Source organism: Ipomoea nil, unplaced genomic scaffold, assembly GCF_001879475.1.
Source record: "Ipomoea nil cultivar Tokyo-kokei standard unplaced genomic scaffold, Asagao_1.1 scaffold1932, whole genome shotgun sequence".
Lineage (NCBI taxonomy): Eukaryota > Viridiplantae > Streptophyta > Magnoliopsida > Solanales > Convolvulaceae > Ipomoea > Ipomoea nil.
The window spans coordinates 614,425-634,805 of NW_017618360.1; the positions used below are offsets into that span (position 1 = coordinate 614,425).

The window sequence follows — 20,381 nt, forward strand, 5'->3', positions numbered from 1 at the left end:
CTACTACTTGTACAGTTGGTAGGCCTGTCTCAAGGATGATGAGTGAACTTTAAAAAAAGAGATTGGAGAGTGGTGGTGGAAGCAGTAAGCAGACAGAGCTACAAATATACTTGAGTGAAAATCTGGTTGAGGATGATGAATCTGTGAGTTTTGATGTTCTAAAGTGGTGGAAGAGTCATAGTGAGAGATTTCCTATTCTCTCCAAAATTGCTAGAGATGTGCTTGCAGTTCCTATTTCCATAGTTGCATCTGAGAGTGCATTTAGTACAAGTGGAAGGGTGCTTGATGCATTTAGGAGTTCCTTGACTCCTAAAATTGTGGAAGCCCTACTGTGTACCCAAGATTGGTTGATGTTACATAATCAGCCAATCACACTTGAGGAAAATTTAGATGAGGTTGAAAGATTGAAGAAAGGTAAATATATATTTCTTAAATCATTTCTTTTTTACTTTTGTAACTTGTAAGTCTAGAACTAACTACTTATACTTAACTGTTTTGCAGAGTTACCTATTGGAGCTGGAACTACTCTACCATCAATGCTGCCATCCATTCCTGTAATGTTTTCAGTAATTATTATTTGTTTAACTAATTATTTATCTTTATATGTTATAGTGTTGTACTGTTGTTTGCTGTTGGCCTTCACAAGATGAAACTCTAAGAGTCTTAAGTGGCTTGACAACTTTCTACAATTATATTATAGAAATGTTGCCCCACTTAGAGTTGAGCAGTATTCAATATTCAGTACTGATGTCCCATACTCCCATTACATCCATTCTGGATCTCTGGTATTCCTCTCATCCTCTGAATTGATCTTTGTTCAGTTTTAATGCATTATTATTTATTATTACTTATTTTTTTTGGCAATGATGATACTTCCACCACTGTCTGAACAAATGGTATAGTGTTGCTATGTTGCTCATGTGCTATTATAACACATTTGAGCAATTTGCCACTATCCTTACTTGAAAAGGAAAATTGCAATCTGAGCCTATAAGGCTATTAGCCTAATGCCCCTACAACATAATATTGTTACTTAGTTAGCTGTTTACTACATATGTTGTCTAATAATCTAATATTGTGTTAAGTTTTCATATTAACAGGAAGAAGTGTAGAAATGGTGATTGATGTCAGCAGATTTGCTGAAAAGGCCTAGACTGGAATAATTGCTGAAGTTTAACTGTTTAAGTGATTAACTTCGAATTTTTGATGTTTTGGAAGTTAAACACTTAAACTTAGATTAATATTGTATTGGTTTACTTTTTGCAATTTTGTTTGTAAACTTAAATTATTTAGTTCTGCAAACTGTCCATTAAAAAGTTGTTGCATGTTTTATTTTGTTAACTTATTAGTTATTACTTATTTTGTTAATAGAAACTTGGTAGATTAGATATTATCATATTAAATTAATCATATTATGTTTTTTCAGTTTTTAATTTTCAATTATTAATGAACTTTTTCAAATCCGAATTAGGTCCGACATCCGATCCGAATAATCCGAAATCCGACATAGCATATCCGATAGGGTTTTAGTTTTAAAAAAAAAAAACGGATAGGACTTCAAAATTGCAATCCGCAATCCGATCGGATGAACGGAAAAACCATCCGATCCGTCCGATGCACAGGCCTGCCCCTTTCGGACCATGATTTTTATTTTTGTTGATATTGTTAGTATGACTCATTCTAATATATATATATATATATATATATATATATATATATATATATATATATATATATATATATATATATATATCTTTATTGGTTCTTTGTGTGATTCTTTGATTCTTTGTAGTGAATAAACTCCGTTCATATGTAATAATACGCCCACAATTAATTAGTTTTTGTTTATCCTTCTAGGGTATATGTGGCGTATTAAGGAAGCATTTAGGTCAAATATTCTTTCAAGTAATAGTTAAACTTTTATCGTCACCAAAATCCGAATCACTCGGAAATTTTTTTTTTTTTTTTTTTTTTTTGGGTACTAGTGTGATATCCTATGACAAGACAAAAGAAAGAGATATGTGCTCATCCTCAACCACTATTGCAAAAATAGGTCTAGGCGCCCCTAATCTGTGGTGATTTCCCTCCTAGGCGCCTAACTCGAGTGAGTTAACTCGTCCATTTTGGTCGAGTTAACCGAGTTAAACCGATCAGCTCGGCCTTGCTAATTTTTATTATTATTATTATTATTATTATTATTATTATTATATATATATATATATATATATATATATATATATATATATATGCGTGTGTGTAATATGACATATATATACCTATACATCTATACAACACTTTTTTTTTTTAGTTAGCCCCATAAGCGCCCGCCTAGACCGTCTAGACACTAGGTGTTCCTCAACCGCCCGACTAACGCCTAGTATCTAGTGTCCTCAACTACTCCAAAGACGTCCACATTACACAGTTGATCTTCCTCGACCAACCCTGTACTATACGCAGGAACCTAGCCTTCTGCTACTTTGATCTCCATACGTCATGAACGGCTAGCACACAAAATATAACGTTTTCAAGTACTGACGTTATGCATATTATACATACGGAGTACTAAAAATAAATTGCAATCAAATGCCCCGTATAACGGCCAGAAGAATAACTGCGAATCAGTCTTCGATCTGATCTTAACCGTACGTATTATATATTTATATTTAAGCATTGATACAATTTAATTAACCAGGTTAAAAACATGCCATTTATTATTTTGCATAATCTCATATATCTTCATAAGTTCATGTTCTTTATACTTATATTTGGAATAACAAAGGCAATCACAATCAAGTTGGTCGAACAGTTGACTTGAGAGCTGTCTATTGTCAATATGCAACCTAAGTTGATTTACTTTATTGTGGTCTGTCGATTAAGGTCACAAAATAAACTTCACTGATAACGTATTTTTGAGTAGTATAACTCCTTGTGGTCCGTTGCCGTTTGTAATTGATGGAAAGAAAAAATGTTGCAATTCGTAATGGATAATGGAAAAGAACACACTTTACAACATGTGAAATACCCATAAATTACATATTAAAGGTAAATCATACTGAAAAAATCTTATACAACGGGTTCAATTGAAATGATATTGACAATAATAGAACTCATGACTTTTTTATACGAGAACCATATTCTCATCATACGGTCATCCTTTGGGAACAAATATACTCAATTTTTATGATGAAGTTAGCCGGCAAGGACACGATGCCTTAGATGTTTGGAAATATAAGATAGTAAAAATGTTTTATTTTATGATGAACTAATAATTTTGTACTAGTGCATGGTGCAATTGTTCCTAATAGGTGCTAATTTTAATATGGCAAAAATTTGTGTGAGATTGTCTCACGAATCTCAATTCCTGACTCGTGAGATGAGTTAGATTTTTGATTAATGATGTCAAAAATTCAACCCATTAATTAAAGATTCGGCCCGTCTCATAGATTAAGACCCGTGAGAGGGTCTCACGCAAGTGTTACCTTTTCAACATTAGTGGTTTTTTTCACAAGTTTTTAGACAAACAAGAATGATGTAGATGAGAGAGAAATTTCGGCTTATTCTGTAAATGGTGGTTTTTTTGTGAGACTCGCACGAGAGAGAAAAGGGAAGGAAAAGGTAACTTTGCGTGCGTTTGTTGCACATATCGCGCCTAGCGGGTGCTTGTAGTGCTTCCATTTTTCTTCTTCTTCTCTGTTCTTACTCTCTTTCATAATTGACACCTTAAAAATCATTTCGAAAAATTCACTATTAAGGATGTCCTAAGAGGTCTTTTGTTTTTTATTTTTATTTTTATTTTTATTTTTTTACGTGAAAGCTAGACTTGGGAGTTGGCATCGTTTCGTTAATACCCAAAATCATCCTCGACTATAGTAGTTTTTCTCAATTTCGTCCTAAACGACTTTGGTGACCTAATATCGTCCCAAACTTTTGTGTTTTGCTCAATTTAGTCCTAGACTTTTGTGTTTTTGCTCAATTTAGTCCCTCATTTGTTATTCTGTCCATTAGGTGTTAAATAAATAGACAATTCAGTAATTTTAATATTGGCACCTCTTACTCATAGACATGTGAACTGCGAAATCCTTTTTTTTTTTACGAATTACTCTCAGAATTACTCCTAAAACTGCGAATATAAAATTTAATTTGTAGGTCCGGGAGTAATTCTGGGTGTAATTCGTACAAGAAAGAGGAATTTCGCACTTCACAAGTTGAAAGAAAAGAGAGATCAATATTGACGTTACTGAATTGTCCCTTTATTTAACACCAATTTGATGGAATAACAAATGGAGGACTAAATTGAGCGAAATACAAAAGTCTGGGACGATATTAGGTCACCAAAGTCGTTTAGGACGAAATTGAGAAAAATCACTATAGTCGAAGACGATTTTGGGTATTAACTCTTTCTTAAATAGTCAATCTGGGCGTTAGAGGGATGGTAGACACTTGCTGGGGTTTTCCTCACTTCTTACCTCATTTCTTTCCACTTTCCCCACATTCACAAGGTATCCTTTTAATTTATAAAAAATGATAATAAAATTTTATTATGTCTGAATCCATCAAGGAATACAAAGAAGTGTGATAAAAGAGAAAACTCTATCTACTATTTCATCTTAATTTATGGTTATTTTTAATTCTTTTTTTTTTTTTGTGAAGATTTTTAAATCTCTCATTGATTGGTTATTTAGATCATCACCAAAAAAAAAAAAAAAAAAAAAAAAAAAAAAAAAAAACCTTATTTCTCTTTTAAAGATTTTTCACAAGCTATCATTTTAAAAGGATATATATCAAATGTATTTTTTTAATTGATATGTAAAAGTACAAGATTTTGTCATATTGCAAGATGGTAATTGTAGATACTAGATAGACATGATCACAATTTGGTTCCAAGTGAATTGTCTAACCGTCTAAGAGTGTAATTAAACCTGAACTTAAATCGTAAAAGGATTATATTAAATTATTATATTACTAAAAATTAACATGTACAGGGACGGAGCCAGAAATTCGGTTGAGGGGGGAGGGGAGGAGGGAAGAAGTACGAACGGATTCAGAAAATTTTTCCAGTAAAGGCGAAACATTAAAACAAAAGTAATAAATTTTTTTTTTTGGGTTGATGTCAAATGATTTGAACCCTTAACCTTTACCATTACCAAACATGTACTCTGCCAACTAATCTAATTTATTTCTTATTAACATTTAATAATTTTTTATATATATTTTTAAAATAAAGAGCTAATTCATTAATCATAAGTTGAAACAGTTACAATAAAGATCAATAGAATGATAAAACATTCTTTACCGTCAGACATAGAAACAACTTTCCTAGCAATATAATGATAAAAGAAACTTGAATCGCAAACTGTGTTACAAGATTGAAGCTGAATTCATTGGAGGAACCTGAAGCTTCTTTGATGTTGGTAATGATCTGGCTATCCAAAACTGACTCTGTTTGAGAAGTCTTGCATACCACCTGAGTAACTATTGCGGCTCTTCTGTCCGTAGACAATATCTTCATTAATCTGAACTGCATATCATGGTTCAGATCTTCTTCGTTGCTCAGGATGAGATAAACATACGCCATGATCAAATCGTTTCACCTTAATGAAAAAAGAACTCGCCAAAGAAACGAGAGGGAATAACTCGCCAAAGAAGCGAGAGGAAATAACTTATGGAAAAAGTGAAAAACACATATATGTAGATTAAAAAAAAAAAAAAAAAAAAAAAAAAAAAAAAACTCCACGTCTTCTCCTGTCAAGAAGACACCATGCCTTCTTGTCCTTGATCAAAGCACAAAACTTCCTGCCGTTTTTCAGAACTCAAAGCCTGCATTACCTAGATTCAAGAAAAGAACACTGACACAGAGCCTTCTTTTCCCTTTTTGTTGAAAAATAAGCGTTGACAATGGTGGGGGCCTTCTTGATTATATCTGGTGCTGGAAGTTGTGAAACTAAAAAACAAATACTCCCTTGTCCCATTTTGCATGTCTTACTTTCCTTTTTAGTTTGTTCCAAAATATTGTCATCTTTCCAAAATTGAACATCACCATTATTTTACTTTTTCCTAAATTACCCTTATGACTTTTGCTTTTATTTCCAAAAGTGAAAAAGCAAAGGGCATAATTTAAAAATACATAACATTTATTTTAATTCATTAAAAAGCGTGCATAAAGTAAATAAGACAACCAATTCGGGACGAAGGGAGTGCAAAAGAACTGCGGAAGTATGAGACCGCCGGTCAAGGACAGAGTTGGCCAATGGCCGGCGGCCATACTACGAAGGAACAGCAAGATGCAAGGTTTGGGAGGACAGAAAGGCAGAGAGGTTTTTTTTTTTTTAGTTTAAGAGAGGCAATTTTAATAATTTTTTATATTAATACTAAAACATGTACTATATATATATATATATATATATATATATATATATATATATATATATATATATATATATATATATATATATATATATATATATATATATATATATATATATATATATATATATATATAAAGATTATATATGGGATGATGGTGGGGTGAGGAGGACAACTGCCCCCGCTTTGGCTCCATCCTTGAACATGGATCAGAGTTAAATAATCGATTGTGGTAGCGCAGATGCAAAAAGTCGGTCAATTTGAGACAAGGGCGTCGGCAATTGTGAGATCCAGTATCCGCTCTGCTCTCCATCCGCGATGGCGTTTCTCGCCGAGCTCCAGCTTCCAAGCGTAGCTTTGCTTCCTCCGCCCATCAAGACGAGGCCGGTCTGTTCATATTCCTTTTTGTATTTTTATCGCTATAGATTCTCGTTTCCCTGGCTTTGCATATCTTTTCGTCTCTTCAGTGTTCCTCATAATCGAGTCTGGTGTAGAGTTTAGTATTTTACATTTCACGCGCACATCTTTATTTACATGTAGATTTAGGGTTTTTCTTATCCTCGATATCCGATCACGTCGTGTTATTTGAGATGACTTTTCAATCCATTCCGCTTGATCTAGTATATGAGATGCATGCATTGAATGTCATTTCGTGTAATATAATCTATTTTGTGTGTTTCTGATGTCAGATTGTGAACTTGTACATGTTTGTGTCATCGCAATTGATTGAAATTCGAATTGTTTGTAATGGTTTGAGCGCAGCGGAATTGAAGCTTCAAATTGGGAGAAAATCACCTATGCTGGAATAGTTGCATGTATTATCCTTGCAGCTGTTAATCTTTCCCACAATTGCTTTAAATATGAGCGATAATCAAGTGTAACGGCTCAGGGAATTGGTTGAACGAAATAGGAAGCAAAACGACATCGCATGAGTGTGACGGTTAAGGCTGTTGAAGAAGTCATTGGAAGCCAGAGCTAAACGCCGTCGTTTTAATAAGTCAGCTTAGCGGTTAGAATCGTTAGTCTTATATGACGTCGTTGTAAGGGTGGTTGCTAGAAGGGATTAAATACCCTGAAATTGTACTGAGCAGTTATGTTTTTGGAGTAATGCAGATTTATTCTTCTCCAACCTCTTATCTCTCTCTCTCTCTCTCTCTCTCTCTCTCTCTCTCTATCTCTCTTCTGTCAACCCTAGAAACCATTACATTTGGTATCAGAGCTCGTAAATGGAGGCACGCTTGAACCAGCTCGAACTAGTGGTGGCCGATCTAAGTAATCAGATGGAAGAACAGAAGCAGACCACTTCAGAGTTGCTGGAACGATTAGTTGCTCAGATGAGCGATTGGAAGAACGAGATAGCTGAAACAATCAGGCTCAATCGTCCTCAGCCTCCGATCCTCAGCTCCGTTCCAGGTGGATCATCGGTGAATGGAGCAAGACGTGATCCACCAGCTTACTCCCATCACAGGCCGGGAAAGGCTCCCGCCGCACAAACTATAAGGCAGGACGAAGTACTGGAAGGAGCAGAATCGGACAGTGAAATCGAGCCGGCGGAGTTCGCTATGGACTGGACAAGAAGGAAATTCCAAAGGCCAGTTAGGGACTCTCCTCTATTAAGGTACCGTTATGATTTCCCTGCCTTTGATTATGAGCATCCGAGGCTATGGATTAGTAGGTGTGAGAGATTCTTCTTGTTGGCTTATATTCCAAAAATTGAGATAATGCATGTATTGTATGTAAACCTAACCGGAAAGATAGGGTTATGGTTCGAAGGATATCTGACTGGATTAGACGAACCTTTCCAGTGGACTCACTTTGCAGAGGCAGTGGTTAGGAGATTTGGGGAAGATAGTGGGGTAGTGATGGAAGAGATCGCCTATTTTAGACAGATTGGAGGGGTGATGGAATTCACAGACAAATTCGAGGAGTTCAGAAGCCAATTAATACAAAAACACCCCACCCTCACTGACCTATACTTCTTAGAAGCCTACTTAGCCCGACTTAAGCCCCATCTAAGATGTTTTGTTAAAACATCCCAACCCAAATGTCTAGCTGATGCAATGTGGACTGCTAGACAGCTGGAAAAGGGCTTGAAATTCAATGAGCAACCCACAAAAAACCCTGCCCAATATATAGCCAAAAATTCCCAACCCATAACCAACCTTGCAAACCCCAAGCCCTATAGCCAAAATACCAATTCTAAACCTTATACTAGCCAGGGAGCCACCACCTCTAGTGGCAGTAACAGCTCTGTCAAGGGTCCTGAGTAGACCAAGACTAGATTGCAGTTGAGAGAACAAAATAAATGTTTCAGATGTTTTGAACATTGGCAGCCTGGGCATAAATGTAAGGGATCCACTCTCCACAATGTTGAAGAGAATGAATTCCAAGATGCAAATGATGAATTAGCCACTGAGGAACCAGGGGAGGAACCGGCTGAGGTTTCCTTGTATGCTATGATGGGGGGTGAAGGACTGAATACTATTAAGCTATTGGGAGCAATCCAAAGGCAACCAATAGTCATTTTGGTAGATAGTGGAAGCACACATAGCTTCCTAGACCCAAAACTCCTCACACAATTAAGAATGGAGTCAGAGAAAGCTCAGGTTCTCAGTGTGACAGTGGCCAATGGGGAACAGCTATGGTGTGATGCTATCTGTAGAAGATTGTCCTGGCAGATGCAAGGGGAAATGTTTATGAAGGATTTCAGATTGCTGAAACTAGGAGGGTGTAATATGGTCCTTGGAATGGACTGGATAGACCAATATGCACCTATACAACTCCATACTAGACCCCTTGGGCTATCATTTTATAAGGATGGCAAGAAACTGTTGTTGAAGGGGTTGGGTAGAAAATCTGAAAGGTTACAAGCAGCATCCAGCAGTGAAATTAAGAAGTGGGAGAAGAATGGAGTGCAAGGCTTCTTAGTCCACTGTGAGGGCTTGAATAATGAGACCTTGAAGGTCAGAAGAAGTATGTTGAATCAGGTGACTGTGCAGACTGAATACCAGGAATTATCTGAATTGATCCAAGAGTTCCAAGACTTGTTTAAGGAGGCTGAAACCCTTCCACCAAGGAGGTTGCATGACCATGCTATTCCCTTAATGCCTGGAGCACAAGCTGTGAATATAAAGCCATATAGATACTCCTTTGACCAGAAGAATGTTATTGAGGAAATGGTAGGAGATATGCTCAAATCTGGGGTTATAACTGAAAGTGTGTCTCCCTTTGCATCCCCAGTCTTGCTAGTCCCTAAAAAGGATAATACTTGGAGGTTTTGTGTGGACTATAGAGCCTTAAACAACATTACCATCAAAAACAAGTTTCCCATCCCAGTGGTAGAGGATTTGTTTTCTGAGCTAGTTGGGTCCAAGTATTTCAGCAAATTGGATTTAAGGGCAGGATATCACCAGGTTAGGATGAGGGAAGGAGAAGAATATAAAACTGCCTTTAAAACCCACCAAGGTCTCTATGAATTCAGGGTCATGCCTTTTGGGTTGACAAATGCACCAGCTACATTTCAAGCATTAATGAATGTTGTATTCAAACCATTACTGAGGAAATTTGTATTGGTTTTTTTTTATGACATATTAGTCTACAGTGCTGAGTTGGAACTTCACTGGGAACATCTCAGAAGGGTTCTAGAGCTTATGAGGGAGCACAAGTTGTTGGCCAAGCTAAGTAAGTGCTCCTTTGTACAGAAAGAAGTTGAGTACCTAGGCCACATCATCTTTGATCAAGGCCTGCACACTGATCCTTCCAAACTCCAAGCTATAGCTGAATGGCCTAAGCCTGAATCCATCAAGGCCCTGAGGGGATTCTTAGGCCTCACTGGTTATTATAGAAGATTTATCAGGGCATATGGAGTCATTAGCAGACCTCTAACAAGCATGCTTAAAAAGAACTCATTTCAGTGGAACAAGGAAGCTGAGAATGCCTTTGATCAGTTGAAACAAGCATTGTGTGTTGCACCTGTGTTAGCCCTTCCTGACTTCCAGAAAACATTTATAGTAGAAGCAGATGCTTGCCACAAAGGTATGAGGGCAGTACTAATCCAAGAGGAGAAACCAATTGCCTACTTCAGCAAGGCATTTGGGGAAAAGCATCTAGGCCTATCAATCTATGAGAAAGAGTTTATGGCTATCATCAATGCAGTAGAAAAATGGAGATCATACCTGCTAGGGAGGCACTTCATTATTAGGACTGATCACCACAGTCTGAAATTCCTGCTGGACCAGAAAATAACAACTTCAGCCCAGCAAAAAGGGTTGTCTAAGCTCCTAGGATTGCATTATACAATCCAATACAAGAAGGGCAGTGAAAATTGTGTTGCTGATGCCCTTTCCAGAAGAGAAGTGAACCAAGAAGCTGAGCTGAAAGCTGTTCTAAGTATAAGGCCACAATGGATGGAAGAAGTGGCCAACAGTTATGAGGAAGATGATTGGGCCCAGGATAAGTTAACAGCAAGTCTGATCAACCCTAGCAATGATCCTAACATTGCCATAGTGGAAGGACTCATCAGGTATAAACAGAAACTGTATGTTGGCAGTAAGGGAAATCTGAGAACTGAACTAATCTTACAGATGCATGATTCACCCCTTGGGGGGCATTCTGGGCAACAAGGGACTTATCACAGGCTGAAATCCCTTTTTTTATTGGCAGAAGATGATGAGTGATGTTAAGGCAGTAGTAGATGCTTGTGATACATGTCAAAGATGCAAGTCTGAAAGTGTTGCATCACCTGGATTCTTGCAGCCCCTTGCCATCCCTGATCAAGCTTGGAAGGGGATAGCAATGGACTTTATTGAAGGGTTGCCTAGATCTCAAGGAAAGGATGTGATTCTTGTGGTAGTAGATAGACTCACCAAGTACAACCATTTTATTTTTTTGGTCCATCCATACACTGCTGAAAGTGTGGCCTCAGTTTTCATGGAAAATGTGTACAAGTTACATGGACTACCATAGTACATTGTGACTGACAGAGATAGGGTATTTCTCAGTAAGTTTTGGCAGGCCATATTCAAGCAACTCCAGGTCCATCTGAGTATGTCTACGGCCTACCATCCCCAGTCAGATGGCCAGACTGAAAGAATCAATAGATGCTTGGAGACCTACCTAAGATGCATGGTGTTTAGCAGACCCAAGGCCTGGGCCAAGTGGTTGCACTTAGCTGAATATTGGTACAACACCAACTTCCATTCATCCTTGCAGTGCACCCCATTTCAAGCTCTCTATGGGTACAAACCCCCTATGTTGGCCTTAAGCACTGAAGGTGAAGTGGGAGTGGAGGGATGGATGGCTGAAAGAGCAGCTATGTTGGCAGTTCTCAAAGACAATTTGAAGACAGCCCAGGAAAGAATGAAGCAACAAGCTGATAGGAAGAGGAGTGAAAGGATCTTGCAAGTAGGGGACTGGGTCTATCTGAAAATTCAGCCCTATAGGCAACTCTCTGTGGCTATAAGATCTAACATTAAGCTCACATCCAAGTACTATGGGCCTTACCAAGTTATTGAGAAGGTTGGTCCTGTAGCATATAGGTTGGACCTGCCAACCAGTGCACAAATCCACCCCGTATTCCATGTATCTCAGCTGAAGAAGAAGGTGGGAAACTCAGCAGCCCTGTAATTGGAACCCCCTGTCACAGGTCAAGAAGGTGAAGTTCTTGCTCAACCAATTGCAGGCTTGAATAAAAGGCTTGTTAAGAGGAATAATAAGGCTGTGACACAAATCTTAGTTCAATGGGCCAATCTGCCCGAAGAAGCTGCAACCTGGGAAGATTTCTATCATATCAAGAGACAATTTCCTGGGTTTGATCCTTGGGGTCAAGGATCTCCACAAGAAGGGGGTAATGTAACGGCTCAGGGAATTGGTTGAACGAAATAGGAAGCAAAACGACATCGCATGAGTGTGACGGTTAAGGCTGTTGAAGAAGTCGTTGGAAGCCAGAGCTAACACCGTCGTTTTAATAAGTCAGCTTAGCGGTTAGAATCGTTAGTCTTATACGACGTCGTTGTAAGGGTGGTTGCTAGAAGGGATTAAATACCCTGAAATTGTACTGAGCAGTTATGTTTTTGGAGTAATGCAGATTTATTCTTCTTCAACCTCTTATCTCTCTCTCTCTCTCTCTCTCTCTCTCTCTCTCTCTCTCTCTCTCTCTCTCTCTCTCTCTCTTCTATCAACCCTAGAAACCATTACATCAAGATCAAACTAGTGTTCTTTGAAAGGGTGTACCTATGAACGATAGCTATGGAAGGAGATCTAATATAAACAAAGAAATGAAGATAGATTAATTAATATTAAAATCCAAAGCTTTATTCTCAAATTCAAATCATGATAGAATGTTAAATTAAAATTGCTATTATATCACCAGTATAAGTCCAAAGCTATTATTATTAGGACTCTATGTATCTGAGTATATTTATAACTTTTTATCCCTGTCACACTGTGACTCTCTATTGTATATATTCACATCATCTAATCTCATTGTAATCAAGTTCAGTAAATACAATGCAATCAGTTCTCATCTGGTATCAGTAAACTAGAGTTTTTTCTTTGTCTCTCGTCTCTATGGCTGACGGATCTGTTGATTCCTCCGAACGGACCGTGTCTGATGCTGCTATCCACCGCACATCAGATCACTTCATCAGTACTGTTGATCCCGAGAGGGTGGCGAGAATTGAAGTCTAGAGAGAAGGGGGGGGGGGGGGGGGAGGTGAATAGACTTCTCAAACTTTTCTTAGATACACAACACTTTGGTAATTTCAACTCTAAATAACAAAGTATAAAGAGCTAAACAACTTAGAGTATGCACAACGGAATAATTAACGGCAAAGTGTTATGCTTATTTGTGCGGTGCTTCAAAGAAAGATCCAAACATGCAGCACGTTAGAATGACTTGATATGGTTTAAAGATGATATGTGAAAAGATTGGTTCGCATGCAAACGTGAGAACTATCAAACCCAGACAAATAAAGATATGCGATAAATCGTTACGGGTTAGTTCGTAGTTAAAGCATGCAGATAAGTAAGCGAGCAGTAAGTAAAGTAAAGAGAGAGAAAGGTTTATAGTGGTACGGAGACATGAGTTTTGACATCCCATTAGCATCATGCTTAACACTACACAGGATCACCTTCTTCTTCAGTACCAATTATCTCCACGCTCTGTAGGGATGATCGCAACTACGGAGAGCTTTTAGCGTGCAAATACTGAAAGCAACACTTTTGTTTTTTGTTTTTTTTTTTTTCGCCAAAATCGGGCACCGCCACAGCTCCCATGGCCGAGGGCAACCTTTGACCCATGCGTAGACACGGTTACCGTTTGGGACCGTGTTCACCATGGATGGTGAACACGGTTCCATAGCATAACGATTGGTAATTTTGATAGCAAGAATGTCAATGACGCCTTCAGACCCGAGATTGCCGTTCAAATTCCAGCGTAAACAATCCCAGTTATGCTGTCATATGCAATGACAATCAACAAAAGTTAAGGGCAAACTTTGGCTCATGTAGGCATGTTGTTGAAGAAGCCGGAATTTGTACATGGTCAATTGTATGTTGTGGCATCCAAAGTAACAAGTCCAAAAGGCTTGAAGATTGTAATTTTTGATGAAAATGGTCAGGATAATAATTTCACAAATAATGTTGTTTACAAAGATATTTTCAATAATCTATAATTTAATTTGATACATTCTTTATTCATCATCTTTATTATTAAGTTCTTTTGTAGTTCTTTATATATATAATATAAAAAATAATATTATTTTTTCATAATATTTAATATTACAATATACTTAATTGAATGTTACAATATCCATAATATACTTTAATGTTACCAAGAATTATTACAATAACTATAATAAAATTTTAGTCCGTGCATAGACATATTAGTAAGAGAAAAAGTGTTATTTTTCCTACTTAAAATTTAAAAATTAAAAGTAAGAAAACCCTAAAAATCTCTCGCTACCTCTGGACTCTGGAGACGCCACTGCCGCCGATACTTCTCCAGTGCTCCCCGCTGCCTCTCGGTGCTGCCGACGACGACGTAGAATATCAGACGCCACCTCCCGCTCGCTCCAGCTCCCTCTCGCTGCCGCCGCCGACGCATCAAATCAGCCGCCAGTCCGCCACCTACCGCTGCCTCCCGGTCCCTCTCACTGCATTTGATTCGGTAAAATTGCAATTTGCAACATAGTTCAATTTTGAACCAATGTTATCTGTTTACAGGTGCATGCAGTTTTTCATGAACTAAATATGAAAATTTGCTGCTTTTATTTAGTGCTAATTAGTGACTTACAATATGATTGGAGTATCTTAGGCTTCGTAGCAATGGTTACCTTTGCAAATACCTTAGATTGTGTTTGCTTTAGTTGCTAATTAGTGACTTGCAATATGATTGGAGTATCGTGGCAATGGTTACTTTTCCAAATACCTTAGATTGCGTTTGCTTTAATTCTCTCATTATAGTAAATGCACACTTATCTTTATTCATTTACCCAACACAAATATTCGGTTTAAATTGTATGATAATGACAGTGGTGATGCTGTTTATTTCACTAAGAAATGATGGAAATTGGGGGAAATAAAAGACTTGTGGTGAATTTGTCAGGGTTTTGCACAATGTGTTCTGTGAGGATATGTATGTTGTTTGTGCCATTAATGGTGAACTTTTGCCAGCTGATATACAATAGCCCATTTAGCATGTATAAATTGAAGATTTAATATTGCCTCAGGGAACAAAAATTGTAATTTTCACAATTTATGAAAGGTTATGGTTGAAAAGGCTAATTAAGCCTCAAACACTTAGTTAATGGCTTAATGTAAGAATATTGTAGAATAATAAAATAAGTTAACTTTTATGCTAAAGGATGAATTATCTTTTTAAAACATTTGCTTAATTATACACTTGTTTATTTTTATTTTTATTTTTCTCAAAAAGAGAAATCATATCAAGAAATTTATCTTCCGGTATCCAACTCATGAAAGTAAGTTACACTTTTTCTAGATTAAGCTAAAGTGTATTTCAAGGATTTTAGTGCTATTATCAAATTTGTTTTGGATTTAAAATCTAGTAGCATCTTTGCAGCTATCATTGCTCTTTCAATTTGAGTTTGTTCTTGTAGAATATTATTGAGACTTCAATTTTAGTACACTTACCCTGCTGTTTCTTTTGATGATAGCTTGAAGGACATAACTCTCTATGCTCAAACTGTTCAGTGAGCACCTGGGATATAACTCTCTATATGCTCAAACTGTTCAGTGAGCACCTGGGATATAACTCTCTATATGCTCATTTTGCATTTATATTTTAGTTAAGTATGAGTTGAGCAGACCAATATTAGTTGGTGTTGGTGATGATGCTTGTGACTTGAAACAACAGAAGTCTGGATGCGGTAGATTAATTTAGTTGTATGGTCTATGAATGTGATGTATTAGGATTAATTTAGTTGTATGCTATTAATGGTGATCGATTGTTTTGGCCATTATATCTTTTCAACGTTTTCGTGTTACAATAATAACTGCATCATGACTATAAAATGCTTTCTACCTTATAGTTCAAATTTTTATTTTGAAATTTTCTGCACTTTCCTTTCTTAAATGTTTTTTGGTCAGTTCAGGTTTTAAATATACCTCTAGGGTTTAAGGTTTATTGAATCCAATGCTAACTTGTTGTAACAAATGGATTTTTAGAGCACAATCATGGGAAAGAAGCGAAAACACAGCGAGGAGATAGCCGCAGATGCTAATAAAGATGAAAGTGTACAGGAGAGGCCCAAAAGAACCCTTTTGGGATGGAAAGATGAAGGTGAACCTGAAAAAGAAAGCGACTCTGTGGGTGTTTTCAGAAATAAAGAGAAGGTTTTAGTCACCTCTAGCCGCCGTATTAGTTACAGGTTATTATTATTGTTATTATTTTGGGGGTTTATTATTGGCTTTGTTCTATTATCAAAAGTTTTTATGGTATTTAGATTAATTCTTTCGATTTGGGGATTTCAGATATCGGCATCTGATGCTGAATTTGGTGTCACTATTGCCACATTGTAAGAAAGACAACAAAGTGGAGTCAAAGAGCAGTAAAGGTGCAACCTTAAATGAGCTGGTTGAGCTAAAGAGCTGCTCATCTTGTTTGTTTTTCGAGGTATTTGTGACTTTATCATCAGATTCTTGTCCAAAGGTTTAACTTGTGTTTTGTAAGTATGATTTGGTTAAGCTAAGGAATTGCTTGTCTTGTTTGTTTTTGAGACATCTCATGTTTATTATCAGATGCTTGTCTAAATATTTATGTTAGTAGTGTCTGTAGCCTGTGGGTGATTTTTATTGTGTCATTGGAAGCTTTCACTTTTTCAAAGTTGCATTTACATTTTTCCCCGAGTCTTACTGAATAAACTTGCTTTATGCCTTGCTGAATATGTATAGGCATGGTTTCTTCCCCAAAAATATTAATGTTTGCCTTTCTCCCTTTACAGTGCCGGAAAGGAAAAGACCTTTATTTATGGATGGCCAAGTGCCCCAATGGTCCATCTGTGAGGTTTTTAGTCAATGCAGGTAATCCAGTACATCAGTAGCTTGGATGAAGTATAAACCCAGTGTATGAACATATTTAATGAAGTGCCCTTGGCCATGTTTCTCTCAGAAGTCTGTTATTTTTTTAATGCAGTGCACACAATGGAAGAGTTGAAGCTTACTGGAAATCACTTGAAAGGCTCGCGCCCTATTCTAACTTTCTCAAGCAATTTTGATAAAGATCCATATTGGAAGCTTTTGAAAGAGATGATATTGCAGGTGTTTATCACTTGCCTCTGCTTGAATTAAAGTTCTTGACACGTTAAATGTGACTTTTGAACTTCAGTATGGATACATATTTTTCATTCATAGCATTTATAGGCTCTATATGCAAGGATACTACTAGGTGATTTCCAGAATAAGATTTCCAACTTGCAGATATCTTCCACCTGAAGGTTCTTCACTTGCTAATTAAATTCACCCTTAATTAAAGGATGCCATTTTTAAGTATATTCTACAATCAGTATTCAACAGTTCCTCATTTTGATGCATGGTACCTTATTGTCTATTAAGGATGTTGCTTTTTTGCTCCATTTTGTTGAGTCATATTTGTAGTTCTTATTTTTTGTTTGCATTAAAATATTATTAAACATCTAATTTTTTTTTTTAAAAAAAAGTGCGCATATTGTGAAGTAGTTGTGGTATCATAAAATGTTCAGGGTTTGGTTAAACTACACTCTTCATTGCTAATGTCCCAAACATATTTCATGTTAGTTAGTACTACTATAGGAACGTTTAAGATTGTTGGCTTGTTGTTGAATTAATAAAATATGGTTTTATTAAATTAAAATCAACCAAGGGATAATAGTTCATTATATAAAAAAGTTGGACTATTGTATGTGGTTTCAGTGTAAGAAAAGGGTGCTATTTTGCAAGTGTTGAGCATTACTACAGTCTTCTTATGTGTCACTGTTTCTTTTTATTGCCAGATATTTGGAACTCCTAAGGATCAGAGGAAATCCAAGCCTTACCATGATCATGTATTTGCTTTCTCTATCGTTGATGACCATATTTGGTTCCGGAATTACCAGGTTTCTAATCTTCATTTCTCCATTATCCTGGTTTATGATTCATCATTTCTCTTGATCTTGTAATACCCCCTAAAAGTTTATTATACATGTTATATATGGCTTTTGAACTTTGGTATGGATATATATTCTCATTCATAGCATTTAAAGGTATGCTATTAGAGTTCTTGGTGAATTCCAGAGTAAGATTTTCATCATACAAATATCTCCCATCTGCTAAGAAAATTCACCTTTTAAGTAAAGGATGTCATTTTTAGTATTTACTGCAACCATTATTCTGCAGTACCTGTTTCTGATGCATGACACTAGACTATAAAGGATGTTTCTTATTTCTTAAATAAGTACTGTTATGAGTGTACATCTGATGACCACTACATGGTGTTTTAGGGGTTAGCTACTGAATATTTTTTTTTATGAAAATTGGGAGATTTTATTTCTTTATTCTCTGTCAATGATTTTTGTGGGAGAAAATAAATATAAACTATGGGTATATGCTAATGAAGCCCCACACATTTTTCCAAATGGAAGTTTTGTGCTTTATATGCCACTCAAAAGTAACCTCTGTTATTTTTAACATTAACACATTATGCACTTGTCTTAATTTTTGAACAGATCTCTTGTCCCCACAGTGGAGCACAAAAATTAGACCGTGGAGACCTAGAGAAAATGACCCTTGTTGAGGTTTGTAATCATAACTCTTATTTTTATATAGCAACAATTAAATCCTAATTATTCCCTTTCCCATTTCTGTGCATAGGTTGGTCCAAGGTTCTGCTTGAATCCAATAAAAATATTTGGTGGTAGTTTCGGAGGCCCGACACTTTATGAGAATCCATTCTATGTTTCTCCAAACCAAGTAAGTGCCATTGCTGTTCTCCTATCTCTGCATGCAGAACCTAAGTGCATTGCTTCTAGATGATGTAAGGCTGCTTGGAGAGTCTTTGACTCACCCATCAGGTGACCTGATTCTATCTATTGCTTATATAACCAAACAAGGTTCACCTGACCTGATTCAGGTCACATGAACCTTGTTTGGTTATATAAGCAATAGTTATAGCTAGGATAAATTGCTTAAATTAATCCTTTTAGGATAAGTTCTTTTCGGCAAGTTAAAAACAGCTCGTATGGTTGTATGGGGTTAGTCAGATCAACTGGCTTCTGAAAAGCAAGCTTTAGTGAGCTCATTCTGACATATGTATGTTGAAACAAATTATATAGATGAGCACAAACTAGCTTTTTTGGTAGCCATATGATATTCTTATTAGACTGTAAGCCTTTTCGAACATTCCTAGTATTTATGGTAAGTATTAAGGGGAAATAAGCTGATCGGCAAATAATATTATGGACCATGGTCCACATTTGCAATGTAGGCCACAAATAAATGTTCATTTTTATTACACTGAATGTTCATTATTAATGTACTGAAAGTACATTTTTTGGAGGTATACTTGAAAACGAACCTTTAGTATACAAAAAATGAACATTCAATGTACTAAAAATGAACCTTCATTATACAAAAAATGAATCTTATGTCAATAATCCATCTTGCAAGGTGGACCATGGTCCATGCTATAATGATTGTAAGCTCATCTAACTGGGCCAAAATAGTATAGGATGACACTTCCATTAATTCTTTAGTGAATCTTGAAAGAATATGTAATACCATGGAACCTTGATAATGCATAGAGTCTGTAGTTTTGTAACCTCTCATGCAGTTTTTACTTAACCCATTTGTTCAGTAGTCATATTTTTCTTTCACGTGTGGTTCCAGGTACGATCATTAGAGAAAAAACAGAAGGCTGGCAAGTATGCAAAGAAGGTGAAGGCAAAGACTAGGAGAAAGATGCATCAGCTGTCAAATCCAATGGAACTCGATGAATTTGCAGATATGTGGAAGGATTGATGAATCGTTTGTGGATTCACAATTTTGGTTCCCAATACCAAGTGGCAGCAACTAGCAATCTCGAGATGGCAGTGAGGAATCATAGTCTCAACTATGCAATTGGTTGCATTTCCAAACCAGCTCTTTTACCGACCCCTCTTTACAATCTTCTCTCATCTCGCCATTGAATTGCACCATCATCTATGTTGCCATACACACTTGTTTTTGAGCAAAATTAGTATTGGTATTAGAAAGGATAACAAAAAAGAAGTATGTGATGTTTTTATGCGTTTTCAGCTGCCTGCAGAGTTGTTGTATCATGGAATTCACATCACTCCAAATTTTGAGTTTTTGAATTTCTTTGGTGTCTTTGCATTGTGTTAGATCACCATTCACAAATACATGATTTTGTTTTTTTTCTATGGTTGCTTGGCTAGTTGGCTATATATAAAAAGTTCTTTCTCCCTTATATTCGATCGGTCAGATGTAAATGCTCGTAAAAATTTGTAATTATTAAATATTAGCAATTATCATATGTAAATGCTCGT

At 36.5% G+C, this 20,381-nt stretch overlaps 2 protein-coding genes across 3 annotated transcripts; both read left to right on the forward strand.

The window, feature by feature from the left end:
• The first annotated feature begins 1,662 nt into the window (after positions 1 to 1,662).
• On the forward strand, positions 1,663 to 20,200 carry LOC109146506 (ribosome biogenesis protein BRX1-like). Of its 2 annotated transcripts, XM_019294166.1 has the most exons (10): positions 1,663 to 1,668; positions 10,896 to 10,904; positions 16,051 to 16,253; positions 16,357 to 16,498; positions 16,827 to 16,905; positions 17,018 to 17,142; positions 17,853 to 17,954; positions 18,564 to 18,632; positions 18,709 to 18,807; positions 19,723 to 20,200. In XM_019294166.1, exons 3-10 carry the CDS (start codon positions 16,060 to 16,062, stop codon positions 19,852 to 19,854), a joined length of 942 nt encoding a protein of 313 aa, XP_019149711.1. In that variant the 5' UTR covers positions 1,663 to 1,668; positions 10,896 to 10,904; positions 16,051 to 16,059; the 3' UTR covers positions 19,855 to 20,200. The 2 variants fall into 2 exon arrangements, with proteins under 2 accessions (XP_019149711.1, XP_019149710.1); XM_019294165.1 differs by lacking the exons at positions 1,663 to 1,668; positions 10,896 to 10,904 and adding an exon at positions 14,318 to 14,530.
• LOC109193863 lies at positions 7,590 to 11,988 on the forward strand. The gene is made up of 4 exons (XM_019344695.1): positions 7,590 to 8,615; positions 8,697 to 10,885; positions 11,079 to 11,211; positions 11,329 to 11,988. The coding sequence occupies exons 1-4, from the start codon at positions 7,590 to 7,592 to the stop codon at positions 11,986 to 11,988; spliced, it is 4,008 nt and encodes a 1,335-aa protein (XP_019200240.1).
• Positions 20,201 to 20,381: the final 181 nt, after the last annotated feature.

Excerpts from the sequence above, each read along its gene's own strand:
- LOC109193863 (XM_019344695.1), top strand. The coding sequence starts at position 7,590 with ATGGAGGCACGCTTGAACCAGCTCGAACTAGTGGTGGCCGATCTAAGT. Across the intron at positions 10,886-11,078 it reads ATAGTGGAAGGACTCATCAG|ATGCAAGTCTGAAAGTGTTG; the intron begins GTATAAACAGAA and ends TACATGTCAAAG. Across the intron at positions 11,212-11,328 it reads GAAAGGATGTGATTCTTGTG|TACATTGTGACTGACAGAGA; the intron begins GTAGTAGATAGA and ends GGACTACCATAG.
- LOC109146506 (XM_019294166.1), top strand. The coding sequence starts at position 16,060 with ATGGGAAAGAAGCGAAAACACAGCGAGGAGATAGCCGCAGATGCTAAT. Across the intron at positions 16,254-16,356 it reads AGCCGCCGTATTAGTTACAG|ATATCGGCATCTGATGCTGA; the intron begins GTTATTATTATT and ends TGGGGATTTCAG. Across the intron at positions 18,633-18,708 it reads AGAAAATGACCCTTGTTGAG|GTTGGTCCAAGGTTCTGCTT; the intron begins GTTTGTAATCAT and ends TTCTGTGCATAG.